This window comes from Phyllopteryx taeniolatus, chromosome 1, assembly GCF_024500385.1.
Source record: "Phyllopteryx taeniolatus isolate TA_2022b chromosome 1, UOR_Ptae_1.2, whole genome shotgun sequence".
Lineage (NCBI taxonomy): Eukaryota > Metazoa > Chordata > Actinopteri > Syngnathiformes > Syngnathidae > Phyllopteryx > Phyllopteryx taeniolatus.
In genome coordinates, this window is record NC_084502.1 from 5,438,788 (window position 1) to 5,457,982 (window position 19,195).

At 49.0% G+C, this 19,195-nt stretch overlaps 1 protein-coding gene across 11 annotated transcripts in view; it reads left to right on the top strand.

The window, feature by feature from the left end:
• Positions 1-17,361, top strand: part of lama5 (laminin, alpha 5) — a 162,304-nt gene extending 144,943 nt beyond the window's left edge. For 8 of the 11 annotated variants that reach the window (XM_061765475.1, XM_061765505.1, XM_061765482.1 and 5 more), the window contains 12 exons: positions 626-758; positions 2,810-2,953; positions 3,024-3,154; positions 3,228-3,398; positions 7,190-7,322; positions 10,504-10,658; positions 13,979-14,153; positions 14,220-14,508; positions 14,584-14,714; positions 16,517-16,610; positions 16,685-16,804; positions 16,972-17,361. In XM_061765475.1, the coding sequence (XP_061621459.1) occupies positions 626-758; positions 2,810-2,953; positions 3,024-3,154; positions 3,228-3,398; positions 7,190-7,322; positions 10,504-10,658; positions 13,979-14,153; positions 14,220-14,508; positions 14,584-14,714; positions 16,517-16,610; positions 16,685-16,804; positions 16,972-17,102 (1,807 nt within the window). In that variant the 3' untranslated portion in view covers positions 17,103-17,361. Of the gene's footprint in view, positions 1-625; positions 759-2,809; positions 2,954-3,023; positions 3,155-3,227; positions 3,399-7,189; positions 7,323-10,503; positions 10,659-13,978; positions 14,154-14,219; positions 14,509-14,583; positions 14,715-16,516; positions 16,611-16,684; positions 16,805-16,971 lie in introns of those variants that run through there. The other 3 variants (XM_061765542.1, XM_061765558.1, XM_061765549.1) reach the window with 3 other exon arrangements.
• The last annotated feature ends 1,834 nt before the right edge of the window (positions 17,362-19,195 follow it).

Sequence of the window (19,195 nt, forward strand, 5' to 3'; positions counted from 1 at the left end):
GCACATAAACAACAATATCATTTCCAGCTAGCTATTTACAAAGTTAACCATTTGGGGGAGAAATTCTCCTCTGGAATGGATTCAGGAGCAGGTCCGTTTGTACTCCTCCTCTTGCATGCAGCAAGGTGCTCTCCTTGAAGTCTGTTTGTCTTTTTTGTCTATCTTAGGTCAGTTTTGATCTGAATGAGGGGAAAAAAACAAACTAGATAGCACAAGAAAAACTAAACAACACAAAAAGGTAAAGGAATTGAGTCGAACCTTGAAATCTCCTGAACGCTCACGTTCCTTGAAGCCCATTCACACTTGGACAACTGTGGCATCCTGTCCGGAAAGGAATTTCCTGGTCAGGATCTGCAGGTGAGCAAGCAGTGTTGGCAGCGCCATTCGGCGTTGCTTCCGATGGCCCCGGGACACTGCGAAGATTCTCCAAATCCAAAGATTTTTGATGATGCTGATGATGTTAGGTTCAAGGACATGGGCAGTGATGATAATCCTTTTTTTTTAAAAGAAGCATTCATGAAAAGTAAATCCGCAGTCATTGTGGTGAAAATGTACATTTACATTGACACACGTACGCAGTGTCATGTAATGTCATGTGTGTTTTGTTTTTGTTGCGGTGGCGCAGATTGCGGCCCGTGTTTCCCCAGCAGGGATCTCTGAAGGGATGTTTCCGGAACGTCAAGGCACAGAACTCCCACATCGACCTGAAGAGGATGAAGAGCTCCGGAGTCAGTTTTGGTTGTGACAGCGACCTGCTGGTAGGAACATTGAACAGCTCCGTCAATCCATTTTCTATCGCGCTTGTCATCATTCGGGTGGCAGGTGAGCTGGAGTCTCTCCCAGCTGACTTTGGGCGAGAGCTAGCGTACACCCTGGAATGGTCGGCAGTAAGCCACAGGACACGTCTATTTACACGATCAGGATTTTCAAAAGTTTAAAAAAAAAAAAAAACGATAACCGATCTGATGTGTCTATTTAAATGGCTTGTTCATTTACTGTATATACTTGCTCCAAAAATGATATATACAATAAATAATATATCTTTGTTCATCTACTTATGCCAGTGAGGCAGTGACAGACAGAACAAATGAATGGTCTTTTCTTCGATGGCAGGAAGTACATACAGTCATTCATGAATCCACTTTTGGTGACATTTTTCTTTGTTGCTGTGCCGAGAGATTTTACAATTGTAAAATATGTTCCTTGGCTCCATAAAGGTTGGAAATCTCTGCTCTGGTCACATCGTGGATTCGAATCAGTCAGCTCGAACCAACATGACAACATGACACAAATAATGGGCGCTAACTTACTGAAATTAAATGAGTTTATTGTAATTCAACGACTTCACGCACACCAAAACTTTCAAACATAATTCGACAGAACGCCAGCATGTTTGCTAGCACTAGCTTGCTAGGCTTCATAACGTTCTGTTGCTTGCTCGCAAGCCGTATCGTATTAGAAGCAAGCCTTGAAGTATCGAGAAGGTGGAGAAGTTCCAACTAGATATAGTCAGGCTCGCCACCACACACGGCTCGGGGACTGGTACCAGTCCTCTTGAGAGGCGTTGGACTTTCTTCCACTCTGGAGTTGCCCACGGTGAGAGGCGCCGAGCAGGTGTGCGTCTACCTATTGCCCCCCCGGCTCGGCGCCTGTACGTTGGGATTCACCCCGGTGGTCGAAAGGGTAGCCTCCTTCTGCCTTCGGGTGAGGACACGGGTCCTGACTGTTGTTTGTGGACTCCGCCAAGGCTGCCCTTTGTCACCGATTCTGTTCATAACTTTTATGGACAGAGTTTCTAGGCGCAGTCGAGGCATTGAGGGGGTACATCAAGCTGTGATCTCCAACTCTCGTAGAAGCGGTTCGCAGCCAAGTGTGAATTGGCTGGGATGAGAATCAGCACTTCCAAATTTGAGACCATGGTCCTCAGTCAGAAAAGGGTGGCGTGCCCTCTCCAGGTCGTGGATGAGAGCCTGCCCCAAGTGGAGGAGTTCAAATGTCTTGCGGTTGTTGTTCACGAGTGAGGGAAGAACGGAACGGGAGATGGACAGGCGGATCGGTGCGGCATCTGCAGTGATGCGGACTTTGTATCGATCCGTTGTGGTGAAGAAGGAGCTAAGCCGAAAGGCAAAGCTCTCGATTTACCGGTGGCTCTACGTTCCTACCATCACCTATGGTCACGAGCTGTGGATCGTGACCGAAAGAACAAGATCCCGGATACAAGCGGCCGAAAATGAGTTTGCTCCGCAGGGTGTCCGGGCTCTCCCTTAGAGAACGGCCGAGAAGCTCGGTCATCCGGGAGGGGCTCAGAGTAGAGCCGCTGCTGCTCCGCATTAAGAGGAGCCAGATGAGGTGGCTCAGGCATCTTTTTAGGATGCCTCCCGGACACCTCCCTGATGAGGTGATCCGGCCACTTCCCACTACGTCTCTCGGCTTGCCCGGGAATGCCTCGGGATCCCTTCGGAAGAGCTGGAGGAAGTGGCTGGGGAGAGGGAAGCCTGGGCTTCCCCGCTAAAGCTACTGCCCCCGTGACCCGACCTTGGATAAGCGGAAGAAAAGGGATGGATGGATGAATGCGATTCATCACAGGCACCAAATATACCACATTTTGCTTTGAGGGAGATGGTATGTATCGTGGGGATGGGGCGCTGCTGCCCTCACCTCAGGACGTTGTGAGTCGGTGGGCCAAATACTTGGAAGACACAGTGGGGTCCAGGCACAGTGTTAGTGAGGCGCTGCATATTGTGCAAAGCACAGACTGCGTGGACACGTTCAATCACATAAGAAAAATCGAAATCTATGTTTTGTGCAGGTGGCTCGTGAGGCTCACTTCTCGGGTCAGAGCTACCTGGACTTGGCGCTGAGCAACGTTCCTGGACTCAGGAGCGGCTTCTATGTCAGCTTCAGCTTCAGGACCGAGCACAAGGATGGACTCGTGTTCTTCCACCACGACAAGGTGACGCTCCCTTGCTGTTTGCTGGCGCATCTCGTAATGGCCTCGCTCAACCTCGTGTGTGCATGCGCAGGACGGCGTTTGTCAGGTGTTCCTGCATGAGGGTCATGTGGTGGTGAGAGCAGGTAACACTCAGGTGAAGACACTGAAGACATACAACGACAACAACAGTCACTACGTGGGCATCTACAATAACGTCAACGGGTATAGATCTCTGCCACATAGAGGGTATTGGCCTTCACCTATGTGCGCTAATTTCTACTCACGTCCTCCTCAGGTTGCGTATGTACATGGACGACGTGCTAGAGAAGTCCAAGGAGGATGTCTGGCTGGACAGCAGGGGGCGCGGCTTTGCGGCCAGCACGGAGGGGCGCACCTTTTTGGGGGGAATGCCCGATCGGAGCCTGAGCAACCTCACGGGATGCGTCAGCAATGTCTTCATCAGGAGGTGAGCTTGTCGGTCCTCCCGTCTTCTCGTTGCGGTCATCAAGTCAACATGCCTCCTTTGTCGGGATTCAAACGAATGGCCTTCTTGCTGCAAGGCAGCCGTGCTAACCGTTGAGACGCATTCATTATTACGGTCCTGTCGCAATATCGATATGTTGTTGAATCATATCATAATCGCATCCACTATTCTCTCATTTTTATTGAAAATAACATTAACAGGACAGGGGGGGAAAGAGGAAGTGAACCCTTGGCTTGAACAGCTGGTTGAGCCTTCTTTGGCAGCTTTAAACTCAACCAAACGTTTCCTGCAGTTGCAGATCAGATGTGCACAATGATCAGAACTGGGATGTCTGATCGGAAAAGCTCTCTTGAGCGGTTCGGCGAGATTCCTGGGATGTCTGATCGGAAAAGCTCTCTTGAGCGGTTCGGCGAGATTCCTGGGATGTCTGATCGGAAAAGCTCTCTTGAGCAGTTCGGCGAGATTCCTGGGATGTCTGATCGGAGAAGCTCTCTTGAGCAGTTCGGCGAGATTCCTGGGATGTCTGATCGGAAAAGCTCTCTTGAGCAGTTCGGCGAGATTCCTGGGATGTGTGATCGGAAAAGCTCTCTTGAGCAGTTCGGCGAGATTCCTGGGATGTCTGATCGGAAAAGCTCTCTTGAGCAGTTCGGCGAGATTCCTGGGATGTCTGATCGGAAAAGCTCTCTTGAGCAGTTCGGCGAGATTCCTGGGATGTCTGATCGGAAAAGCTCTCTTGAGCACTTCGGCGAGATTCCTGGGATGTCTGATCGGAAAAGCTCTCTTGAGCAGTTCGGCGAGATTCCTGGGATGTCTGATCGGAAAAGCTCTCTTGAGCGGTTCGGCGAGATTCCTGGGATGTCTGATCGGAAAAGCTCTCTTGAGCAGTTCGGCGAGATTCCTGGGATGTCTGATCGGAAAAGCTCTCTTGAGCGGTTCGGCGAGATTCCTGGGATGTCTGATCGGAAAAGCTCTCTTGAGCAGTTCGGCGAGATTCCTGGGATGTGTGATCGGAAAAGCTCTCTTGAGCAGTTCGGCGAGATTCCTGGGATGTCTGATCGGAAAAGCTCTCTTGAGCAGTTCGGCGAGATTCCTGGGATGTCTGATCGGAAAAGCTCTCTTGAGCAGTTCGGCGAGATTCCTGGGATGTCTGATCGGAAAAGCTCTCTTGAGCACTTCGGCGAGATTCCTGGGATGTCTGATCGGAAAAGCTCTCTTGAGCAGTTCGGCGAGATTCCTGGGATGTCTGATCGGAAAAGCTCTCTTGAGCGGTTCGGCGAGATTCCTGGGATGTCTGATCGGAAAAGCTCTCTTGAGCAGTTCGGCGAGATTCCTGGGATGTCTGATCGGAAAAGCTCTCTTGAGCGGTTCGGCGAGATTCCTGGGATGTCTGATCGGAAAAGCTCTCTTGAGCAGTTCGGCGAGATTCCTGGGATGTGTGATCGGAAAAGCTCTCTTGAGCAGTTCGGCGAGATTCCTGGGATGTCTGATCGGAAAAGCTCTCTTGAGCAGTTCGGCGAGATTCCTGGGATGTCTGATCGGAAAAGCTCTCTTGAGCAGTTCGGCGAGATTCCTGGGATGTCTGATCGGAAAAGCTCTCTTGAGCACTTCGGCGAGATTCCTGGGATGTCTGATCGGAAAAGCTCTCTTGAGCAGTTCGGCGAGATTCCTGGGATGTCTGATCGGAAAAGCTCTCTTGAGCGGTTCGGCGAGATTCCTGGGATGTCTGATCGGAAAAGCTCTCTTGAGCAGTTCGGCGAGATTCCTGGGATGTCTGATCGGAAAAGCTCTCTTGAGCAGTTCGGCGAGATTCCTGGGATGTGTGATCGGAAAAGCTCTCTTGAGCAGTTCGGCGAGATTCCTGGGATGTCTGATCGGAAAAGCTCTCTTGAGCAGTTCGGCGAGATTCCTGGGATGTCTGATCGGAAAAGCTCTCTTGAGCGGTTCGGCGAGATTCCTGGGATGTGTGATCGGAAAAGCTCTCTTGAGCAGTTCGGCGAGATTCCTGGGATGTCTGATCGGAAAAGCTCTTGAGCGGTTCGGCGAGATTCCTGGGATGTGTGATCGGAAAAGCTCTCTTGAGCTCATGCCACGGCGCCGCCATTGGCTTGAGGTCAGGAATTTGACTTGGCCGCTCCAGAACACGTATTTTCTTCTTCTTCTGAAGCCATTCTGTTGTTGATTTGCTTGAAAGTGGTGTTGCAACCCCCACCCTCTTTTGAGAAAGGGAAGCGATGTTGCTTTGTCTTGACCTGGATGAAAGCGTGTGTTGTAATGTAACGAGAGAGAGGTCGAGGTCGAGAACGAGTGTACAATATTGGATCACGCCATTGTGTGTTTAACAGGCTACAATTAGTAACGATACGGTGCGTACGGAAAGTATTCAGAGCCCCTTAAATTTTTCACTCTATTGCTGCCATTTGCTAAAATGATTTAAGTTCATTTTTTCCCCTCATTAATGTCCACACAGTAACCCACATTGAGAGAACAAAAAAGAATTGCATGCAGATTGATTCAAAGAGAACAATTGAAATATCACACAGCATATCACAAGTATTCCCGTTCGTGAGGGGAGGTGACGGTGGTTTTTGAGGCAGCAAGGCCTCAAATTCTGCTGGATCGCTGAGCTCGTCTCAACTTTGAAACCGGAAATCAAATTGTCTACATCGACTGTTGGACTATTTGCTCGCTCCCACAATGAAGCGGTGACCCTCGCCCCAGCCTGCATTGTGAACAACTGAGTCTTTGGGCGGTGCCCCTTTGACACTCACCTGTTTCCAATTAACCTGTTCACCTGTTGAGTATTTCAAACGGGTGTTTAATGAGCATTCCTCAACCTTGCCTGTCTCAGCTTTTTTGGGAACGTGTTGCAGGTATCAAATTCAGTTGGGACATTCAATAGCTTGTCTATGTCGTGATTTGCAAATCATCGTATTCTGTTTTTCTTTGCATTTTACACAACGTCGCAACTTCATTGGAACTGGGGTTTGTCAAAATGAACACTGATCTCTTTTGGTCCCGTCCGGCTTGGCGGTCTTTCTCGGTCGAAATATTTGGAACCCTCTCAAATAGAACCCAGTGCACCGACCGCAATGCTTGGTGCACCTCTTCCGACAAGACCACTCTCCCCCGCAGAAGCGGTTTGTGGAGCTTTTGTTACTTTGCTGAAATGAAAGTCACCGATTCCGTCTTCACAATAAAATAAGTCTGTTATTTTGTTCAACTGGAAAAGATTAGGTGTGTAATGGGGGGGCTCCCTTAGGACATTTTTTTTTTGCTTATATGGATGAGCTGAACTTCCCAGTCTGTTGTGATGCTAATTCTGACTTGACAGATCTCTGGACTGACCAGCAGAAAGAAAGAAACAGAAGTTATCGACTGTTAATTACTGTTTTTTTTTTGTATTGTAATGTGTATGTGCTTGAATATCTCAGATACTGTTGCTATTCATATACCATTTTCTTAATTTGTAAAAAAATGTTTGTTCTCTGGATTCCAATATCGGTTTTGCCCTTTTTTAAAATGAATTTATTTTGATTTGTTTATCTGGTTTTGTATTGTGTTTGTCTTGTTCTTTTCACGTTGTTGTAATACGTTGTGTGCTATATCTGAAAATGTCAATGGACATATTGCGTAGCAAAAGAAATAAAAATGAACACGATCGTGATCGTGTTGCTCTGACTGAAGTCTGAAAAGAATAGCAACGACGATGCGAGGGTGTTCGATGTTAAGTCAGACACACAAAACGTCCAGCTGTCAAATGTGTTTGTTGACAGGGCAAGCGGTCCCCAGATGGTGGTGAACCTGCTCAAGGTCCGAGACAACGTCAATGTTCCCCTCGACTGTCCTGCTGCCACAAGGCCTCAGCAGATTGTCGCCGTGCCACCCAAACACACCAACAAGCCCAAGGTACGCGCGCACACAATGTACCGTATTTTCACGACCATAGGGCGCACCGTATTAAAAGGCGCAGTCTCAGTTCCGGGGTCTATTTCCGTATTGAACACATACAGAAGGCGCAGACGTGGTAAAACATACGCTAGCGTGCGTGCACGCTAAAGCAATGTTTCTAAAAAGGCAGCGCGAGCAAAACTGAGTTTGGTGCTACTTTATTGAAGTATTCAATAATGTAAACAGTAAGTTTGCTTGTACTTGATTGACGTATTTAACATTGTACTCGTTATTTTTGCTCAATCCTCATCCACAAATCCATCAAAGTCCTCATCGTCTGTATGCGAAATGAACAGCCGGGCAAGTTCTCCATCAAACACGCCGGGTCCGAGTCCGAGTCCGTCTCGTTGCCGTGCGAAAGCTCCGACAACGGCGCAAGCAGACACGCTGGCCCGAGCGGCCGCAATCCATCCACAAATTGGGACGTAACTCGCCCGGCGCCGCCTCCTCGTCTGTGTTCGCCATCTGTCATCCGTGGCTGCCACGCCGCTCACTTGACTTTGAACGCCCTGTTTACACGGATGTCCAGTGATGTCTCACTGTCATTGCCCACGTGAGCATTGAAGGCGCCCAGCAGAACGATGTCGTCCTCAGCGGGAGCGCTCTCCAGCACCCCCTGCAAGGATGAGTACTCTGAACTGCTGTTTGGTGCATTGGCGCAAACACCAGTCACGACCCATCTCCCCCCACCCGAAGGCGAGATACCCACACCCGCTGGCGCCTCTCACTGTGGGCAACTCTAGAGTGGAAGAGAGTCCAACCCCTCTCAAGAGAACCCAAGCCGTGTGCGGAGGCGACCCCGACTATATCTAGTGGGATCTTCCCGACCTCACACACCAGCTTGGGCTCGAGGTGACATTCTACATCCCTTGAGCCAGCTTCTCTAGCCCGGGATCGGCTCGCCAAGGTCCCTGCCTTCAGCTACTGCCCGGCTCACAGTGCACCCGACCCCTACGGCCCCTCCCACAGGTGGTGACCCCATGGGAAGAAGTTCCTATGTAGACAGGTTCCTCTCAAGAGGCGTTGGACTCTCTTCCACCCTGGAGTAGCCCACGGTGAGAGGTGGCGAGCAGGTGTGGGTATACTTATTGCCCCCCGCCGCGGCACCTGTACATTGGGGTTCACCCCGGTGGACGAGAGGGTAGCCTCCCTCCGCCTTCGGGTCGGGGGACGAGTCCTGACTGTTGTTTGTGCCCATGCACCAAACAGCAGTTCAGAGTACCCACCCCTTTTAGAGTCCTTGGAGGGCGCCCCCGCTGGGAACTCCATCGTTCAGCTGGGGGACTTAAATGCTCATGTGGGCAATGACAGTGAGACCTGGAGCCCCCCCCCCGAGTGGAGGGATGGACTCGTTCTAAGTAGGTGGGAGAATACTTCGAAGACCTCCTCAACTCCACCGACACGCCTTCCCATGAGGTCTATTTCTGGGGTTGTGAAGTCACTGAGGTGGTTAAAAAGCTCCTCAGTGGCAATGCCCCGGGGGTGGGCAAAAGGGCCTAAAGTCTCTGGATGTTGTAGGGCTGTCCTGGTTGACACGCCTCTGCAACACCGCGTGGACATCGGGGGACAGTGCCTCTGGATTGACAGACTGGGGTGGTGGTCCCCCTTTTTAAGAAGGGGGACCGGAGGGTGTGTTCCAACTATAGGGGGATCACACTCCTCAGCCTCCCTGGTAAGGTCTATCCAGGGGTGCTGGAGAGGAGGGTCCGTCGGGAAGTCAAATCTCAGATTCAGGAGGAGCCGTGTGCTTTTCGTCCTGGCCGTGGAGCAGTGGAGCAGTGGACCAGCTCTGCACCCTCGGCAGAATTTCTAGGCGCAGCCGAGGCGTAGAGGGGGTCCGGTTAGGTGGCCTGAGTATTGCATCTCTGCTTTTTGCAGATGATGTGGTTCTGTTGGCTTCATCAAGCCGTGACCTCCAACTCTCACTGGAGCGGTTCGCAGGCGAGTGTGAAGCGGCTGGGATAAGGGTGCATGGGAGTTTGCCCATCCAGTCGACATGTGTTTTGTGGACTCGGAGAAGGTGCTCGACCGTTGAGTGCCCTCTCCGGGTCGGAGATGAGATCCTGCCCCAAGTGGAGGAGTTCAAGTATCTTGGGGTCTTGTTCGCGAGTGAGGGAAGAATGGAACGGGAGATCGACAGGCGGATCGGTGCGGCGTCTGCAGCGATGCGGACTTTGTATCGAGCCGTTATGGTAAAGAAGGAGCTAAGGCGAAAGGCGAAGCTCTCGATTTACCGGTCGATCTACGTTCCTACACTCATCTACCCACAGCTCGTGACCGAAAAGAACAAGATCCCGGATACGAGCGGTCGAAATGAGTTTCCTCCGCAGGGTGTCCGGACTCTGCCTTCCAGGTAGGGTGAGAAGCTCGGTCATCCGGGAAATCTGCCGCTCCACATCGAGAGGAGCCGGATGAGGTGGCTGGGGCATCTGATTCGGACGCCTCCCCGGTGAGGAGGTCCGGCCACGTCCCACCGCTAGGACACGCTGGAGAGACTACATCTCTCGGCTTGCCTGAGAACATCTCGGGATCTCCTCGGAAGAGGCTGGGGAGAGGGAAGTCTGGGCTGTGGCATATTTAATGACTTCATTTTAATTAAGACTAAATGATTGTTAACCTTTTTCCTTACACTGTACACTGTTTGAACAATGGTATATTCTTTTTGTCGAATCGTTATTTGTGCTGTATGATGAAACTCCAAAAAGAACAGCTGAACTTTTGGGAGTAATCAGAGGCAGGTTTGTGCTGACGACCACTTCGAAGTTTTGAGGCGATTGGTTAATTCTTTCCACAGCCGTCTGCTGTTATAAGAGGGTGCGAGCACTGCGACCACTGCAAGCAATTATCTCACTTGTTGACTTCCCCTTTTGAAAAGTTTGAGTTTTATGCAAGTTGTAGTCACATTAATGCTGGAAAAATGTTATTTATCATGGGCCCAGATTTCACATAGTTAAGTCAATTTGGGAGTGAATTGAGACATTGAGTCGTTATTTTGGCATGAAAACTTTTGTGCCATTCTTTTCTTTGGTGGTGTGCTGCCCCATTGGAATGTAAAATGGATGCCTTCACTCAATTCAGTTTGGAAACACTGTTGTTTCCACACACACACACACACACATTGTATGTGTCCATTTTTCAGGAGAAGCACAAGAAGCTGTTCGGGTCACGCAGTCGCAACACCAGGGAGTCGTGCCAGGGGGCGCTGTTGGAGCAGGAAGTGGGAGCGGCGCAATTCAGCGGCTCCACACGAAGCTACCAACGCTACGACTCACTTCCTGCTTTGCTGAGCTCCAAGTGAGTGTGAACACTTCAGAATTTCTATTACTCACATCGTCATTTCATGTATCTACTTGTCATTTGATTTTGGGATGGATTTTTGTCTTTGCAGTGGGTACGGAAATTATTCAGACCCCCTTAAATGTTTCACTCTTTGTTATATTATAGTGTAGCGATTATATATCAAATAAGAATTGTCATTAATTTCGGATAAGGTAATAAGCCGGGAGCGACGTTAGCGTTACTTCCGGTTGATCGTAATTTTGATTTAATTGTTAAAATCAAACTGATGTCTCGAAAAGGGAACCACGTCAATTTTTTCAAGTTTAACTTTAGGCGAAATGACGACAAACCTTTTTAATCAGTCTCACCATCTGGAGGTTGCTTCACTCTGCGACATTTTGAATCGTAGGTTACAGGGCTTTACTTCGATTCAGTGGATTTTATGGTATATTTAATGAAACACACAACTACAACAAGAAAAGAACGAAAATGGAAAAGGGGACATGGTGTGTGGTCGCCGGGCTCAAATAAATGAGCGCGTGAGCGTTTCATGCCTTGAGTCAGAGCGAGCGAAGGCGAAGTTGGGATTTCGTATGAAGCTCGTCATTTCCCCCCCAATTCTTCCGCACTGATGTTGTACATCACAGTAAGGATTGCCGTGTCGACTCACGAACGCAGAGCAGCTGGTCTTCGGGGGCGGCCTTCCTCCGCGGATCTCAGGCGGAAACGAAGGAGGTTTGGTTGATGAAAACTCAGATGCACAAAAAGAAAAAGGAAAGTTGTCCCGCGGCACGGTGGCCGACTGTCACTACTTGAAGTAGAGAAGAGAAGAAGAAGAATCATCTTTTATTGTCATGAACGTGCATGCGTGCGCACGAAATGTGTTCTCTGCATTTAACCCATCACAGCGAACACATACACATGTTAGTGGAACACACCGGAGCAGGGGGCAGCCGAAGCGCCCGGGGAGCATTTCGGGGTATCGGTGTCTCGCTCAAGGAAAGGACACCACAGCCGTGAGTCCGGGGGATGTTGGCGGATGGTCCAGTCGGGGTTTTGAACCGAGGTCCCCCACGGTGGCAGGCGATGATCTTAACCATTGGGCCACGGCTGCCTATTCGGGCCCTTTGCTCAGTATTGAGGAGAAGCGCTAATTGCGCAGTCTTTTGGGGAATGATGCAACAGGTTTTTCACACCGCTGGATTTGGGGCTCCTGTGCCATTGCACCTTGCAGATCCTCTCCACTTCTGTCAGGTTGGATGGTGGACAGCCATTTTCAGTTCTCCACACGTACCGCTTAGAATTAAGGCCAAAAAGTTCCATCGTGGTCTGATCAAACCAGAGAATCTTATTTCTCACCATCTTGGAGTCCTTCGGGTGTTTTTGAGCAAACTCCACGCGGGCTTTCATGTGTCTTGCACCGACGAGAGGCTTCCGTCGGGCCACTCTGCCATAAAGCCCCGACTGGTGCTCGACTTTCTAGAACAGGGGCGTCAAACTCTTTTTTTTGTCGCGGGCCACATTGGAGTTACGGTGTCCCTCGGAGGGCCGTTATGACTGTGAAGCCATACAAATCTTTAATCAAGTCATCATATTTTTTTTTGGTCCTCATCATATTCTTCCACCCGAAATTTATAAACTAGTTTTGCAATAAGAAATCAAGGGTAATGGATTTTTCGACTGTTGTTCATATTTGGTGACACAAAAATGCTTGCAATATCTCAACGTTATTTACCAAATATGAAATCTTGTTCCAGATTTTACAAGAATCATGGAAGTTGACACAGATGATTTGCCTTCGCGGGCCACATCAAATCATGTGGCTGGCCGGATCTGGCCCCCGGGCCTTGAGTTTGATACCCGCGCTGTCGAACTTTTTCCCATCTCCCGACTGCATCTCCGGAGCTCAGACGCAGTGATCTTTGGGTCCTCACCCTCTCGGAAGGGTTCTGGTCGTCCCGATCGTCTTCCATTTCAGGATTATGGAGGCCGCTGAAATGGGAGACAATATACGAGTGTCGCAGCAAAGGGCCCGAATACTTCTGGCTGTGTGTTTCTTTTTTCGTGAATGTGCCAAAATGTCAACAGTCACGTTTTTTTTCTGTCAATATGGGGTGCAGTGTGTATATTAATGAGGAAAAAAAATAGCTTAAATGATTTTAGCAAATGGCTGCAATATAATAACAATGAGTGAAAAATTTAAGGCGGTCTGAATACTTTCCGTACGCACTGTATGTATGTATATGGCTGTAATGTATATATACGGTAAAGTATATAACTCTGTATACAGGTCGTCCCAAAAGTCATTTCGGCGATCGTTCGGACAGACGTGACGTGACGCGACGCGACGCGACGCCGTCAGCGTTTGACAGCTCGGGTGTTGCGGTTGTTTTCAGTATGGCCACGGCTCCCAAATCCACAGTGCAGCAGCGTTGCAAAATTGCTCCCTGCCAAGACGTGTGCCCGTCCGTCCCCGACTGCGCTTCAATGGCAGTTTGAGAAGCTCGAGGTCCACGTTGTCCAACTTACGCGATCCGTGGCGAGTCGCTCCGAGCAGGATCACTTCTTGACAAACCGCACAGCACAAGATCTGCTAGCACCAGTGAACTGCTCCGTTTAGTGTTCGCGCCCAATTGTAACCCAGCATCAACAAAATTGCCATTGAGTAAGTAATAAAGCTTTACCCGTACCAACTTGAGGTTGTTCCAAAACCTGAAGTTGCTACGGAATCGAGCTTTTGTTCTTGCTGAGTAAGTGCTAGTAGGAAGCGTTTTGCCGGAGGGTTTGTTAAGAACAGATCCTCTTTCTAGAAACTCGCCTTGGATATAGTGTCAATTCTACACGCGTGGCGGCCGTAAAGCTTCTCAAACGGGTGCCGAGCCACGGTCGGGGAGAGAAAAACTTCTGCCACGTGCCCAGTTGGCAAGCCTGAGGCTTTCAATGCCATGCTTTCAAAAACTACAAAGCCTAAGCCGTCACATGCTGATGGCCTCGCGTCTGTCCGGATGATAAGCTAGGAAATGAGTGACTTTTGGGACACCCGCTATTCGTTCCAAAACTCCGGAAAGTGAATTTGGAGCTGATGGCATGTTTGCATTTGATTCCTTCTCAGTAGAAGTAGTACCCAACCACGGGGCAAGATGCAAGATCCTCATTGGCTCCGCCTATCAGATGCCACATGTTAGCGCATGTTAGTGTCCTACCCATCTCTGTTGGTTTTAGCCCGACTCCTATGTTCCGCATCCGTAGGCTTACGCTTATGCTCCAGTTCAGCAAAAGCAGGTTTCTCGTTCGTGTAGTAATGTTCAAATCATTTGGCAACGTTCTCTGCGCAGGGCTCACATCTCGCTCGCCGTGAGGATCAATTCGTCAGAAGGTTTGATCCTCTCCATGTCGGGCGGCGCCCTGACGCTGAGCGTGTCGGAGGGTCATCTGCTGCTGTCGACGGGCGCGAAGAGGAAGGTCAGGCTGCGCAGCCGCGCCAAGACGGATGACGAGCATTGGCACACGGTGAGCTCGAGCAAGCGGCGATGCAATGGAACGAAAACTGAGACGGCAGCTCGGTTGTGTCTTCAGGTGTTCATTAAGCGCGATACGGACAAGGTCGGTATGGTCGTGGATGGCATCGGCGCTCAGTCGAGGAGGATCTCTGCCGGAGACGGCGCGCGCGTCGGCGCGCCGTTGTACGTGGGAGGACTGCCGCCGCAATCTCCCACGTCCGGTTTCGTCGGCTGCGTCCGTGATCTGACGCTGAACGGGATCCCCGCAGGAATTCCCGCCCGCAGCCAGGGCGTGGTCCCCTGCTTCCAGAAGCCTCTGCTGCCCGGGGCCTTCTTCACAGGCGAGGGAGGACACGTGGTTTTAGGTGAGCGACCTTCTCGTCACCTCCGCTGCGTACGTTGTCCCGTATGATGACCGAGGGCTCCCGGCCTTCCTGCAGATGAGCCGCTGGTCCTGGGCGGCGACCTGGAGATTCGACTGGAAGTGCGTCTGGTGTCCGACTCTGGGCTACTGCTGCATGCTGGGACAAATTCTAGCCAGCGTCTGATCTTGACGCTGCGCAGAGGAGAGGTGAAACTGCGCAGGGGGCGCGGCGCGTTAGAGCCGGTGTTGCTGTGGAATGAATTACATGGCAAAACGTTGTCATTTCATTGCAACATTGAAGTTATGACACTGAAGTTCCATGACACTGAAGTTCCATGACCGGAAGTTCCATGACCGGAAGAAAATGCTTGATTGCTTTTGGAAATGTCCACGATTACAATGTTAGTTACATTTCAAAAATCGCCACAAAGCTCGGATTTATCAACTTCCTCCTTCTAAAGCTGCAAGCAAATACGACCTTGTGTTGCAATGTATTATTTGATCTGATATTTTCAAACGGTTACACCATATTAGAGTCATAACTTAAGTAACAGGGTTACTTTGTGTGTGTGTGTGTGTGTGTGTAAATTGTCTGTTTTTTTCAACTGATTTTGGACAATTTTCCAAGACTGAATCTGACATTAATTTTGTTCAGCTCAGGCTTTTATGTCGTTGGTATTTCAAATCTGACTTTCTTACTAAATCAATGACATTTTTATGACATTTTGGTTAATATTTCTCATCTGAAACAAGTTTTTAAGAGAAAAAGAATCAAATGTTACAAACTTTGCTTCCTGTCAATTGAATAGTAGGCATTTAATTTGTATGTGTTTAAAAGACAGATGTTTCATTTGTCGCAACAGTGGTGTAAAACATCCGGCCGCGGGCCAGAACCAGCCCGCCAGGTGGTCCGATCTGGCCCGTGGGCGTGGAGAAGACGTTCGCTGCTATTTTTCAAAAGTAGCTGTTTCCAATTGTGTCCACTGGAGGGCGCACTGACGACACTTCAATGATATTGACGGATGGCTTGAGCTCGAGTTGCTGTGGTGGAACCTTGTCATGGACTGCCGCAACTTGTATTTGTATATATGTATACATTTACAAAGGATGTCTCACTGAACGGGGCATGCTCAGTGATTCATAATGCTGTTGAAATCGTCGTTGCCCACCAAAATTTGCAAAAAAACCTGTATCTTTTCCAAAAGTGCTTGGAAATATTTGCACCAAAACAATGGGGGACATTTGGAATGGTTGTTCCACAGCATTCAGTCGCGTTTCTTGCTCAAATACCAAAATTGCACATTTGGAGATATTGCGAGGATTTTTTGGGTTACAATCCCCCCTGTAAAATAAATGGAATAATACTGTAGTGGAGCAGTTTTGACTGGCTCCTGGTTTCAAAACTAATTCTCCATTAATTTGTGTATATGTAATCATATGAGGCGGTCATACATTCGTACGGGTTCCCAGCCATAACGGCCCTCCGAGTGCCACAAATTGAGTTTGCCATCCCCGTCCGTCTTAGACAATCATTTTTTTTTCTTGCCCAGTGCAATGTATCGTTCAACTTTTGAACACCTGAAAGAAGATTGATTTTTGAACAGTTTCATCAGTTTAGAATTTGGGATTTTACGATGGAACATTAATGCCACCACCTATCTGGGTTGTCTTATGAAGCGCTATTGTCTAAATTGTGCACATTTGTCATTAGGTCAACATGGCATGTTTTCCACATGCATAATGCAACAAACACGTTATTATTCCTTTAAATTTCATCAACATGATGTCATCAGCTTATTATTTGTGTAACTTTTTTCCGAGGAAACATCCCAGGGTCCTGTTGATGTGTTCATTCGATATTAAGGAATGAAAATGAGAAAGTCATTGAAATAGTAACACTGCCATTCGGTTTCCAACAGGGTAATTGTAACCAACTAACTATCCAAAGTAATCTTCCAAACACGAATGATATCTTATCCATGCGTCAATGGTGTCCTGTGCGCTTTCAGGTGATGCTGTCCATTAGCAGTGGCAAAGACGATGCCTCCTTGTCGTTGCTACCGGAGGAGGCACTCTGCAATGGACGCTGGCACACCATCGCAGGTGAGCGACGCAACAGAGACGCCCGCCGCCGCCACGCTCGCCACGCTCGCTCATGCCACTCTTTCGGTCTCCAGTGGTGAAGAAGAAGAACGTCCTGCAACTCCATGTGGACGCGGACAGTGAGCGCGGCACCGGACCGAAACATGGCCACTCGACAAGGACCAGAGAGGCGGTTTACCTGGGAGGAGCTCCGGGTTAGTACTGGACAGTGTCCCTGTCAATCAATCAAACATTTCTTCAATATGGTCGACCTGGAAACGAAGCTTAAAACTGTCATCGTCGTCGTCGTCGTCATCATCATCATCTTCTCAAAGCTCAGGAAGTTTTCCTAACAATGTGCAATCCTCATCCTGTCCACCAGATGGAGATACCGTGTCGCCAGGCCTGCCCACCTTTAATGGCTGCATACGTCATGTGAACGTCAACGGTCGCCCCGCCCCCTTTACCAAAGTTCGTGGCGCCGTGGGGACACACGGCTGCCCTGTTGCTTAGCGCCAACACACAAGTGTACATGCGGTCTTCACATTCCATGGGTGCAAATGAATGGTGGCGGGAATTAATTTATATCTATTTCAATATTTATTGTCAATTTTTGATATATTTGATATCTACAGGATGCTCCAGTGTGTGCTCACATACGTGATGTGAAAATGTGCCCCACGCTGAACTTCATGTATTCACATTTGTTTGTTCCACAATGCTAACCACATTAATTCTTTCATGTACTTTGACATTAAACTTGTAAACACGATCTCAAAATAGTAGTTCTGCTAATCATTTCTTCATTTGAGGAGCAACTTTGCAATTTTTTTGCAGGGGTTTTTCCTTCCGTTTTCCGCACCGCTGATCCTGGCGAGGGTCAAGGGTGCGCCGGAGCCTGTCCCAGCTGACTTGGGGCGAAAGGCGGGCTACACCCGGAACTGGTTGCCAGCCAAGCGCGGGGCACATATAATTCACACCTATGGGCAAGATAGAGTCTTCGGTTAACCTACGGTGCATATTTGAAACATTTCAAATGAAGTAGCGGTCCACTCGCCTGACTTTGGTGCGGGCAGCGTGGGTTCAGTTCCCACTCAGTGACGGTGTGAACGTGAGTGCGAACGGTCGTCCGTGTCTATTTGTGCCCTGCGACTGACTGGCGACCGGTTCAGGGTGTAGTCGGCCTTTCGCCCCAAGTCAGCCGGGATAGGCTCCGGCGTCCCGCGACCCTAACCGGGATAAGCGCTGTTGAAAATGGATGGATGGATGGATTCAAATGAAACGGTCAAGCATCATCATTAAACAAAACATAACCATGAAGAAATTCATGATGGTTGTTGTTCAGTGAGTCATATTTAAAAAAACAATATTTCCCAAATTCTGCCAGGGTATGTAAACTTATGAGCACAACTGTACATATATGCAGTCATATTGGAATGAAAGTGTAGGCTACACTTTGTTATAACCACTAGGTGGCGATGGTATTTTGGAATGAAAGTGTACAGCTTTTTCCTAACCGCTAGATGGCGTGATACATTTCTAAAATGTGAAGGTTTTTTCCATTTGCCCCTATACCTATGAATAATGCGCACTATTGACTTGACCATTTTTTTTTGGGGAGGGGGCGGGGGGGGAATGCGCATTATACACGAGAAATTACGGTAACTGTTTTCCATCTTTCCTTTTGGCCATTTTTGGGAAGGAGAAGTGTAAATTTGCTCGAGGAGACTGGTAGCTTAGTCGCTAACGACTGCAACAGAAAGGGAAGGGGCGGTCTAGACTGATGGGCCAACACACTAGCAAAGCATTCTGGGATTTTGAATATTAGTGGCGCATGTGCTATATACTGGCGGTCCAGCTCTAATACACATTTAATGTGGTCTTGCGGGCCAAATATAATTACAACCCAAATGTGTTAAACATAAATAAAAACAGAATACAATGATTTGCAAAGCATGTTCAACCTATATTGAATTGAATGCACTACAAAGACAAGGTATTTAATGTTCAAACTGATAAACGTTATTGTTTTTAGCAAATAATCATTAACTTGGAATTTTCTGGCTGCAACGGGTTCCCAAAAAGCTGGGACAGACAGGTGGCAAAAAAACGACGGAGAAAGTTGAGGAATGCTCATGAAACACGTTTTTTGGAACATCCCACAGGGGAACAGGCGGCTGCCGCGATTGCTCAGTCATTCACAAGCAAAGCTGGGGCGAGGTTCACCTCTTTGTCAACAAGTGCGTGAGAAACTAGTCCAACTGTTTCAGCATCTCGGGATCAACTTCCAATTTGTACTGTCCGAAAAAGTTAGAAATCTCCATTTCGCTCTCCTAATTTTCGGTCGGCAGGTGGTAGAGGGCGACGTCCTCAATACGCAAAACGGCATCTTTGGGGACGTCGAGCCAAATGCTTTGAATCTGGCAGGACGAGTCTCGTCGTGGTGGCCGTAACTCAGTTTTGCGCTTCGGGCTGGTGTGTCGACTAGCCACTTGCACCCAACAATTTCCCCTCGAGTGGCGCGGTGTAGGGGTCTGCTCTATACACCGCGACCCCTCCTTGATCCGCTACATCTCGGATCAACGGCTTACTGGGACACAGGCAAT